The sequence below is a fragment of the Macaca thibetana genome, chromosome 2 (genome assembly GCF_024542745.1).
Source record: "Macaca thibetana thibetana isolate TM-01 chromosome 2, ASM2454274v1, whole genome shotgun sequence".
NCBI lineage: Eukaryota > Metazoa > Chordata > Mammalia > Primates > Cercopithecidae > Macaca > Macaca thibetana.
In genome coordinates, this window is record NC_065579.1 from 48,945,615 (window position 1) to 48,958,067 (window position 12,453).

Sequence of the window (12,453 nt, forward strand, 5' to 3'; positions counted from 1 at the left end):
GTGTCAAATCCAGTCAGGCTTGTATCCTTTCTTTCAGGGCATCAGGTTCCCTCCTGATCCTGGGTAGGTCCAGAGATACTATACAGGAGCCTGAGTCTGGAGTCAGGAACCTTAGGAATCTACTTGGTGCCATATTCTGTGGCTGAGCTACAACCCAAGTTGCAGGGAAAAAATCTTCACATGATTTTCTTCCATTTCCTTAAGAAAAAGTGCCTTTCCCCTTGGCCACCACCACCCCAGGCCCATAATATATACTGTTTAGCTGCCATTGATGTTAAGTATTACCTAGCTACCACTGATGTTCACTCAAGGCCCAAGGGCTCTTCAGTCACCTTGTGGTGAATTATGCCAGTCCTGAATATCTCCCTTCATGGCAGCAGGCTCCCCTCTGGCCCAGCACAAGTCCATAAATGCCATCCAGGAGCCACGGCCTGGAATCATGGACACTAGAGCCCACTTGGTGTTCTCTCCCACCGTGGCCAAGCTGGTATACAAGCTGCAAGACAAAATCTTCTGTCCTCTTTCCTCTTCTTTCCTCAGGTAGGAGGGTGCGGGCATTGAAGAGTTAGGTGTTTATTGCAGTGTTTGCAGTCTGGGCTTGTTTGTACCTGTCCTTGGGAAGGCTTTCCAGGTATTCAAAAGAACTTGGGTGTTTTGATCTGTTTTCAGTTACTGCAGCCATATGTACTTTCCCATATCTCCCCATATCTGCCACAGCTGGGAATGTGCTGGGCCATACCTGAAGTAAGCATGTCTTAGAGTCTCCCCTAATGCCCACAGCAAGTACTGCCTGGCTACCAACAGGACAGACATTAGGACCCAAGGGCTCTTTAGTCAGCAGGCAATAAATCCTAGCAGGACTGGGTCCTTCCCTTCAAGGCAGTGGGCTCTCTTCTGGCCTGCAGTGTGTTTAGAAACATTGTCTGAGTGCTAGGGGTGGTATCCAAGTTGCAAGAAAAAGACCTCTTTATTCTCTCCTCCTCTCTCCTCATGAAGAGGGAAGGAGTCTCTACTGGAACTGCAAGCTGTGCTGCCTGGAGTTGGGGAAGGGGTGATACAGGCACTCCTTGTGCTGCCCTGGCTGGTGTCTCACTAGGTTATAGGCACCATAAGTCCAGTGGCTCCATGCCCAGCACAGCACAGCACCGGGACTTGCCCTGGTATTGTAGTCCTTGTGGCTTAGAGTGTCTTTCAAGTTTATTTAGAAGCCCAGAGCACTTTAGCTCATGGTAGCAAGGTTTGTCAGAACTCAGGTTCTGAATGGTGGGATGAGCAATGCCCCTCTGGCTAAGGCTGGTTTATATGCTGTCTCCGTGAGTGCTATGCCACATGTTACCTTCTGCTATGACAGGGAAGCACAGAGTTCCAATGCAAAGTCCCACAATCACTGTGTTCTCCCTCCCCCAAACACACGGATTCTGTCTCTCCACCAGATAGCCACTGCCAGGTATGTGGGAGGAGTGGTTTAGGCAATTCAAGACTCTCTGTCCTACCCTCCTCAGTGCCTTTTTTAAATGTGATCTTTAAACCAGGTACAATGATCAGTCAAATGACTGATTTTTAGTTCTTATGAACTTGCTTTCTGTTGTGTGGACAGTTGTTCAATTTGGAGTTCCTGCAATGGGGATAATTCTCAGAGCCTTCTATTCAGCCATCTTCATCAGCTTCCCCTGTTTAACTTTATCCCATTATTTTCATTGCCATTTTCTTGTTGAAGGAGCTGGGTCCTTTTTGCTGTATGTTCTCTGTTAAGGTTTTCTGATTATATCACCAAATTAACGTTTAAGATATCTATCTGGCGTTTCAAACCTTGATTGAATATTGGAATCACCTGGGAGCTTTAAACAGCTTGAAGTCTTCATCCTAACTCCAGAGATTTTAGTTTAGTAAATTTGGATGGACGTGAGGAGTTTGAAAGTTACCCAGGTGTTTCTACTGTGCAGCTAAAGTTGAGGACCATTGCGCTGTTTCCATAAACCTCAACTTTGGCTGCATGTTCGTATCATCTGGGGCACTACACAAACTTCTGACTCTGAGCTTCTTGTTTAGTTGAAGTGGGGAATGGCCTGGTACGTGAGGGCTTTCAAAAAGTGTCTAGATAATTCTAATATAAATATACATTCAGAATCACCGCTTTACCCTATGTATTTCCTGTAAACTGGTAGTTAGGTTTAGAGGCTTGATTGAATGTATACTCTTATTGCACTTTATAATCCCATGTTAGATGTTTTAATTTAATGAGTCAGGATGAAATTTCTGTGTTTCACTGAGTTTTATTCCACGTAAGACTAGCTTCAGATTTTTCTCCTAATAATATATTTGATTTTTTAATAACCCTCCCCCAAACCAGAGCTTCTTCTTAGCATATAAAGTTATTCTCTTGCCATTTGAAAGTGTGTAGACTCTTCAGACATAAACTAACTGCCTATAAGTCCGGAGAATCAGAATCAAATAGAATTTCAGTGCTGGGATTAAATGAGAACATTTTATAAAAACTTTATACTCTAAATGGTTATCTTACAATGTATAATTTATTAAATTATTTCAGAATGATTCTAGAGAAGACATCTGTAACCAAGATTAGGAGGAATAGACTTACAATGAGGAAACAGGCACCAATCATCACGGCTTTCATTTTAACATCAAGGTCTCTAGGGAATTGGATTCCAAAGTTGTCAGCATCTGTAAATGCCTCTCTTAAAAGCCCAGACCAGTGCTTAGAAATCCTGCCAACCACTATTTGTTCATCAAGAGATGTAATCTAAATTGTAAAAAAAAAAAAAAAAAAAAAAAAAAAAAAAAAAAAAATCTTAAAAATTTATAGAAAACTTATAGCAAAAGTACTTTTAAAGTTGGAGTAACAGGAAGCATGTATAATTATGAGCATACAGTTAATATGTTACATTAGATGCATATAGACTCCTGTATATTTATAGATACATAAAAAAAACTGTTCTATTTTATAGAAAACTTATATAAAAGTAGTTTTACTGAAATTTTTAACATTTTCTATTTTATATTAAGATAGACATTAACATATGTTTTATTTATTTGAATTGACCCCAAACAAAATTTAAGCAGAAAAGGATATAAATTTGAAGTATTTCTTTGATATAATTTCTAGAAGCCATCAGGAAGGAAATAAATGAAACTCCTATTAGACTTCTGCTTTTTAGAGACGCACAGAGCGTTTACACAGCTGAACGTTTAAATATGAAGAGAGGCCTCACTACCACCCACTGTCAGTAGGAAAACATAAAATGCTAAGAGCCTAGAAAAGAAGAATGACAGTTTGAGTGAAGAAGCAACCAATAAGTAACTTGATGGGATGCCTCAAGTCAAGGGTGTGGGCAAGACCAGATAACTAGTGGGGTGTGAAGACCAAAAAAAAAAAAATAGGTAGAAAAGATCTCCAATGTAAAACTTTTCTATTTTTGTGAAAAAAAAAATAAAGGTTGTAAAAATTCTGCTGAGGAAACCTGGGGGTCACCATTAGGGTTGAAAAGAGTGTGCTCAGACAAAAACACCTCACCAGATGGGCAGGTAGTGGCTGAATATAGCTAACATTCACCAAACTACATGTAAGAGTTATGTCAACCCAAGTCAGGAATGTCGTTTGCAAATTTGAACACAGGATCAGAAATATAAATAATGACCTACATATGCAGATCATTATAAAGTCTAGATAATTTTTATGAAAAAAAGTTATAAAGTCTAGATAATTTTAGCTAAATTCTGTATAACATTTTAAAAACAAAACAGAAAATAAGGTAAAATTACTTCAACCTCTGGAAATAATACATTGGTATTTACAATATCATAAGAACTATACATTAAGTTTTTTTCTTTGTTTTTGTTTTTGTTTTTTTATTTTTGGTTTTTATTTTATTTATTTTTTTAGACAAAGTCTCACTCTTGTCCCCCAGGCTGGAGTGCAATGGCACTATCTCCACTGACTGCACCCTCTGCCTCCCAGGTTTAAGCGATTCTCTTGCCTTCAGCCTCCCAAGTAGCTGGGATTACAGGTGCCTGCCACCATGCCCGGCTAATTTTTGTATTTTTAGTAGAGACGGGGTTTCACCATATTGGCCAGGCTGGTCTCGAACTCCTGACTTCAGGTGATCCACCCGCCTCGGCCTCCCAAAGTGCTGGGATTACATAAGCCACCACACCCGGCCTACATTGAGTTTTTATCCCTGCTTCCTGACACAGAATTTCTAAAATTCTCTTAACTTTCTAAGTTACTAGGGGTAATAGAAGAGTCTTGCTTTAATATTTGGTGTTTGTCCCAGATTGCTGGCACACAGCTTCAAAATCCTTAGAATCTTCTAAACAATAAGTCTTTTGTATACTAAGATGACTAGTGGTTTTTGGTTGGGGTTCCTGATAGCTTCAGTATTAGGCTGGACACCAGAAAAACCAAGCAATGCTTAGAGGATTGAACCATTCAGTCCTGTCCCCAACTTCCAGAGATGAGAGTAAGGCTGGAGTTCGTTATTTACCAACAGTCAATGGTTTAAATCAGTTATGCCTACATAATGCAACTTCCTAAGAACTCTCAACAACAGGTTCAGAGGCTTTCTGGATTGGTGAACTCACGTGCCATGAAAGTGGCTTACCCCAGTTCCACAGGGACAGATCCCCCTTTGCTCAGGACTCTTCCAGAACTCATTCTATTAACCTCTTCATCTGGCTATCCATCTGTATCCTTTATAATAAATCAGCAAACATAAATAAAATGTGTTCCTACATTTTGTATATAGTTTTAACAAATTGTCAAACCCATGGAGGAGGTTGTGAGAACCCTGATTTATAGCCAGTTGGTTAGATGTACAGGAGATCTTGCATTTGTGGTTGGAGTTTGAAATACGGAACAGTTTTGTGGGACTGAGACCTTAACCTGTGGTGTCTGCATTAACTCCAGGTGAGTGAGTGTCAGAATTGACCTGAGTTGTAGGGAACCCAGTAGATATCTGTAGAGAAAGAGAATTGGTTGACACGGGGAAAAAATATCCACACATTTGGTATCAGAAGTATGAGTAAAAAAAGAATTGTAGTGTATTATATTAGCATGAAATTTATAAGTCTGTAAATTTAATACTAATAATTGGTAAAGATAGTCTAAAAAAACTAAATATTTATTTGCAATGTAAATTATAAATGCAAAAAATACAAATAGGCCACTAGCACATAGAACCTAGGTAAACACCAAAATAATATATTAAAATAATGTGTAAGATACTAGAGGAGCTACATAATTCAAAACATATAATTTATGAAAGATTACTGAAAAGGTATTTTTAAATTACAAGCTCAAAATTGCTATAAAATTTACTATATGCATTATTTTCCTGCATTCTCAAATCATATGACTTTTAGTTACTCTTAGAATCTGGTGTCTGCAGACATAGAGAATTGAAGAGCTACTGAATGAAATCTAAATTTTTAGTATTAAGAATGTTTCACAATTTGTTAGTGATTTACTCATTTCTTAGAAATAAATTATATTCCTATTTGACTTTTATTAATATCATTCCTAGAAGGAGAAATAATCTTTCACTTGTCTGGATTTTTATGGGCATGAAAAGAGAACTATTATTATACATATCCCTACATAAGTTTCCTGTACATACATATTATACACTCACATACCCACACACCCATATACACCCACACACATGCGCATATATCCAATGCATATTATCATACATTTTATATACACATATTATCATACATTTTATATACATATATATATATCCCTTTATAACAGCATTTTAAGTCTCTACAACACATGTGTTTTCTTAGAATTTCCCATCTCTGTCATCAGATTATGAAGTTGAAAAGGGGAAGCATTCATTTTTATATAACTAAATTCTAATAGAGAAATTAAAAATCATATTATTAGAGAAGAAAGGATGCAACAGAATGAAACTGGATAGTGCAAAACCTTAGAAAGATGTGGGGACACTGTCAGAGTTCCCACATTTTATCATAAGTGAGGTAGCCCTACTCAACTTTAGGATTTTTATTCCTTATTTTGTGGAATTGTGGGCCTAGTTTACCAAATTTTCTGATTTTCCAAGAGAATCAGGAAATCAAGATTAAGTTATAAAATCTTCTGATGGTTAAATATTTGCAGCTAAATGATTTGATTATAAGGCTAGGCTGTCTGTTGGAGAACTGCTGTAATGAAATTTCTGCAGGAATTTAATATAGAGACATATTGTGGTTTCCAATGACCTAATTTAATACAGGGTTAGAGAAGAGACCACAGAGAAGTATAATTGGGTAATACATATTACACTGACTTTCTCAAAACTATCTTTGCATGATTGGGCTTTCTGTAGGAACTCAAAGATGTCAGAACTTCTGGACATGGCCTGGAGCACTGGCAGCCTATATTTCAGATTAAGGAAGGATCAATATGCTTTGGCAATCAGAATTAGATGACAAGGTTAAAGTTTTATTTATAATGGATAATATATAGTGTCACCACACAGAAACCAACATGTTTAAGTATTAGATGATTTGCTTATTTTTATTTGACTACAGAGCTCTGCTTCTTTTTTCATCCATTTATCATTATCAATACTGACCTTTAGTCAGTAATAACCCCCCCTCTGATCAAAGTTAAATATATGGGAATATTATCTTGCTATTGAGACATCAGTACACAATACTAATTTAAGGCATTCATAACATTCTGCAAAATTATATTCTTCTTATATTAAACAAGCAAATTGTATAAACATTATGACATCTCTTACCTCAAAATCAACACCTGCAAAACAGCTGCACACAATACATGGACCACTAATTTTTAGTACATCCTCTCCTTTCTGATTTTTAATTGTAAACTTTGTTAGAAATGGGTGCCAGGTCTGAGTAACATAACCTACTGGTACACCAGGAGGAGCTTGGATTTCTATCTACAAAAGTAAAATATGTGTGAATATAATAAATCATCATACTAAAAATATCTAATAATAGCTCTAATTTACTGAGCATTTCCTAAGTGCCAGACATTGTAAGTGAGGACTTCCTAGGACTTTTTAAAAAATGATCAAACAATGTAACATATTTTAATGTGCTATTCAAATTATAGAGCATTTCCCATCAAATTCTCAGTTTTTCCTCAGATAGATATTCTTACAAATATATAATTATACCTAACCTAAATGGCATGGAAAACAAAGCAATTCACTAATAATAACTTCAATTATCCTCTCAAAATAAGTACAGTATTAGACTTTAGATAAGTCTATGCCTTTATCTCTATCTGTGTGATGTTCTCACAGCAATCTGTATGCAAGACTAAGTTACCCAGGCAGATATGGTGTTGGGCCAGTGGGATCCTGGAAAAGGCCAACCTTCCTAAAACATCTCTGAACCCCAGTGTCTTCCCTGAAATCGTATTCTCTAGGAGTAGGCTGCCATGCAATATGAAACAGAGATATCTGGTCTTTACAGAGCTGAAGATACTCCCATTTAGGACATCCCTTTTGCAGATGACACAGATATATAGGTTTTTATTTTGAAAAGGAGAAATGAAAAACATAGGAGATAAGACTTTGTCCTAGGTTTGTCCCTTAGTAGGTTGGCCAAAATTATGAGATGAACACATCTGTTCTTTCCTTCATTCTTTTGTCTCCATGATCCTAGAATGCTATTTTAGGATATTTTCAATGGTGCAACTCTGCTGGTTTCGACCATGCCTCTTGTAGTCATCTCTAAAAAATGATTTGAAAAAGGTGCCCTATCTGACCTTCCCTTGAATATCAAGAACTCTCATATCTGAGCAGTTGCTCAACCCCATGAGGCAGACTGCTGCAGGACACGAGGCTAACTATTCCCTGTTGTTTACTTGCCTTCCTTGCCTTCTTATACAATTGATTCAGAAGCCCAAACATATAGCTCATGGAGCCATATTCCTTTAAATCTCATTTGATTATACAGATTCAATGAAAGGGCGGAAATCCTTGCTGAACTACTTTACGAAAAGCTCTAGTAATTGCTCACATACCTCCTGAAGGCAGCAGGGGCAACAACAACAGTTACATCTTAGTGGTCTTTCCAGAGTTATGACTTCTTGACCCACATTATCAGTAATCCTCAAAGTAAAAGGTCTAGACCGCCCACAGCAATTTCGGGTACAGAAATTAGTATCTTCTGCTGCAAAATAAATCCTCTGCCCAAAGCTGTTCTTGATTTCATACACGTTACTACTTTCAAAACTGAATAGGACTAAAAATGAAAATAAAATCAGTTGCCTTTATGTTAAAATTATTGAACCTATCTTAAGACATTATAATATCTAGCTAGTTTTAGATGATGCTCCAAGTATCATAGAAAGAATAAAAAGGAATGGTATTTAGAATTGATCAGGCAGAGGAAAAAGGCAAAGGGAAAGGAGGAAGCTAGGCTATTAATGCATGGAGAAATTGAGTCCTTCTGTGAGACATGGAAAAGAAAGCAAGTCATATTTTTCTAATCCCATAGACTCCTGTGAGAAGAGACACTTCACTGCTGAGGATTGGGGCAATGCTGCAGGTAAGCACAATGGTGCTAGGTGTACGGATAAAACGTCCATTTATTTGGTATAGTTATCGCATATTATGGAGAGGAATATAGGATGATTGCAAAAAATATATTAAATCAATTGGTTTAAGATTTCGTTTTATAAGCCACACTTATGTCTTGTTTGTTTGCACTGTTTGATGAAAGGCAATAGGAGGGTTAATTCTCAAGGCACATGCATAAAAAGTGAGAGGCAAAAATGGAAGGCAAATTAGAACATCACATTGGGCTCAGGGCACCCTTATTTAGCTCTGCAGTAATTTGAAAGTAAGAGATGAATATTAAACAAATGGGGAAGGTGCTTGGCAATCAGGGCTTCAACTCAGAATATCTAGACTGTGAGCATCCTAAGTGAACTCTGTACCTTAGACAGGCTAACGTCTTGGGGAAACAGAAGAACGCAAAATGCTGACGCTCACATGGTATCTTACCAAGGACTTCCATATTGAACCACACACTGGAAACCTCTCCTTGTTTAAAGCCATGAAGGAGCAATGAATTGTCCCACTATCCACAGAAGGACATCACACAGAATTGTTCCTCACAAGTCCTATTACCATAAACTTCCTTAAGAATCTATGGTGGGACTCAAACAGGTCCTGGACTGTGCCTATATAGGAACTGCACTTGACCTCAACATCTGCCATAGACAAAAGTTTGTGAAAAAATTTTAAATCGAATTTAAAAAAATTAATTCCTGTGTGGGCATCTGTTATCCAACGAATTGTTTAATTACGTAACTTGCTTGCAAAAAATCTTAAGCTCGTTTATCTATAAAATGAGATCAATGGGGTTACACAATCTTGAAGTTTCCTTCAAGTTACTTGAAAAATGGAGACAAAACAAAAGACTGCAGCAATTATATTTTTAGAATCTATTAACTTTTCAGTCATGGTAAGGTATAAGTATTTGTCATAGTCTCAGGTGCTAAAAATAAACTGAGTAATCATCTTTTTATATGCCTTGATGTTAGCAAACAATATAGACTTTCAATTTGAGAAAAAAAAAGAAAATTAAAAATGTCTTTTTAAAAAATTAAAAACTGGTAAATGTGGAACTTTGTATTTTTCAATGAAGCACATATATTGCGCAAATATATATAAAGCTTATAAATCTAAAAATTGTAAACATAATATTGTATAATGTATACTGTCTGGCCTTTTGGATTTTATAATCTCTATTATATATTCCATAAAATAAAACATTTTAAATAATTCAGAATACAAACTATTACAGAACATAGTGCTCCTTTCCAGAGCAAACTTAATTTAGCAAAACTACAAAAAACCAAGAACATTATAAATATCTAATCACATATTTTAAAAGCAGTTTAAATGTAATAGGTAACAATTGTATATGTTAATGAAATTCATTACTCTGCTTGTACAATTCAAGTTATAATTTCAACAAGTTAAAGAAACTGCAGCTATGCAAAAATGAATTTATTTAACAGATATTTTCTAAAAACCAGCAGTTTTTATAATACATAGAAGAAGTAACTTTATTATATCAGAGGGAAGACACGGTGGTTCATAACTCTACCTAGGCTCTCATTCCCCTAGCGGCCGTTCTGAAGCATGTAGAGGCTTACTGAACTTATTCTTGCACCTAGGAAGCACTGGACCCAAGAAAATACCTGGTGGCATCAGGAATATTCAGCAGGAGCAGGAGTGCTCTTCTAAGAAGACAAGCTGGAGGCCTGCTGGTCAGCATCCTCCAACACTGCAGTGCCCCTGCACCCTGGCTAGTAATCTACAGTGCATGGAACAAAGATTCTACTGGATTCATCTGAACTCCCAAGAGAAACTGTGGGCAGGAACAACAATTTTTCAAAACACTCCCATCCAAATTCAAAAAGTTTACTCACTTGGAAATGTACTAAGGTAACTAAAATATTGGATGTGGCTCTGTGCCATTCTCAAGGTGATCACAAATTGGAGAGAAAAGAGCTGAAGTGGTAGAAGTCAGGTAAAGTGATTGAATCCCTTAAAGTTATTTGGAGAGAGACAAGAGAGCAAAAGTAAGTCTTGACTGTATTCTTTCTACATTAGAGTTTATAACATTAGGACAGATGCTTATCGTAATAGTGCAGTCAACCCACAGTATCCGTGGGAGATTGGTTCTAGGACCTCCTGTGAATAATAAAATCCTAGGCTTCTCAAGTCCCTGATATAAAATGGCGTGGTGTTACTATATAACTTATGAACCTCCTCCTGTATTATTTAAATCATCTCTAGATTACTTATAATATGCAAATACAAGGTAAATGCTATGTAAAGAGTTGTTATATTGTACTGCTTAGGAAATAGTGACAAGGAAAAAGAAGTCTGCACATGCTCAGTACAGGTACAATTTCTAAAAATATGGTTTTGATCCATGGTTGATTGAATTCACACAGGTGGAACCCACAGATAGGAAGGGCCAACTGTATTTTACCATTTCACTTCTAATGTTCAGAAATAGACTACTGATTTCATTATTGTTAAGATAGATATTTGTAAATAATCAGGTTTACCATCCCACATCCCTCGGAATGCTATATTTATAGTTTTTGATGTATCTTTATTTGCATAAACTTCTCTTTTTAGATATATAAGCAATACAATTAATACATACCTTCCAGAAGTTCAATTTGCTGATGAATTAGTATCATATCTATCTATTATAGTAAAAAGAAAATTAAGTTGTATGTTAAATATTTTATAGAGAACCAATTACTATTCATGTTTTTATTGTTTAATACTGCATATAATCAGTTATTGACATTTATCATTATCAACTCTTAATAAGTTTGTTACCTTTTATTGTAAAACTAAAGTTAACATATTCTTAATTAAAAATGCTGTATGTTTATTGAAAGCATTCACTACTAATATTGTAAACTTAGGTAAAATAAACTAATATAGTGGAATCCCTATAAAAGTTAGAAAACAATGTTCTTCCTAAATGAGGATTTAAAATATAAAGACTTTTTTTATCAATTTAAATAAGTTTTTATTGTAAGTCTCAGTTACTCATTTTATGTCTACTTCATATAATCATTTTATAGTAACTGACAATTTCTTCTATATATTTTTGAGACTCTCATTAAAAAAACTAGGGTATTTCTTAGAGAAATATGAACTACTAAACATTCTTATAATATTCACTGTGCAAGTACATTGTGGGAAATTAAGTTATAAAGAGTAAAAGAGAGATAATTCATTTACTGAAAACTCATTGACTATCACAGAAATATTTGTTTATAGATTGGAGATATAAAACTTTATATTCCTATTTTACCAATCCGTTCTCTAAGACGAAACCAATATTAAACCTCGGTTTGCTGAGGTAAGCTATCATGTAGTACAGCAAAATCCAGGACTTTTTTTTTCCTTATTGGTGACATTTGTAAAATTGGATCTTCCAAAAAATAAAAGCATCATAAAAATGTAATTTTACTAATTGGAAGAAAAAGATGACTCAAATCCCACACAACAATATTAAGTCATTTTTGGTACTACTTACTAAAACTCAACTCTAAACTTTAGATGTCTTTTAAATGTCAAGAAAATTATTCAGTATTGGAATTAAAAAGCACAGAATCCAGAATCAGGGTACCAGCCCCTGATTGGTGATGAACACGGCACCCCCAGTTCATTAGGTTTTTAATCCTGGGTAAGTTATGTAACTGCTCTGGACCTCAGTTTCCTCTTGTGTAGGGTGATGATGATTACAACGCCTACACATCATAGAGATTCTGGAAAGAGTAAGTGAGGTAATACATGTATAATGCTTAAAAACAAAACCTAGAAAATAGTGCTTAATAAATTTTGACTTTGGACTATTATCACATTATATAAAAAATCTTAGAAAACAATCACCTGTGACATTCAT

At 35.8% G+C, this 12,453-nt stretch overlaps 1 protein-coding gene across 1 annotated transcript in view; it reads right to left on the reverse strand.

Moving 5' to 3' along the window:
* The window catches only part of PLSCR2 (phospholipid scramblase 2), a 47,714-nt gene that overhangs the window by 11,372 nt on the left and 23,889 nt on the right, over positions 1-12,453 (reverse strand). The window contains exons 3-6 of the mRNA XM_050778167.1: positions 11,194-11,236; positions 8,024-8,244; positions 6,768-6,929; positions 2,600-2,761 (exon numbers count right to left, since the gene is read on the reverse strand). Of these exons, the coding sequence (XP_050634124.1) occupies positions 2,600-2,761; positions 6,768-6,929; positions 8,024-8,244; positions 11,194-11,236 (588 nt within the window). The remainder of the gene's footprint in view (positions 1-2,599; positions 2,762-6,767; positions 6,930-8,023; positions 8,245-11,193; positions 11,237-12,453) is intronic.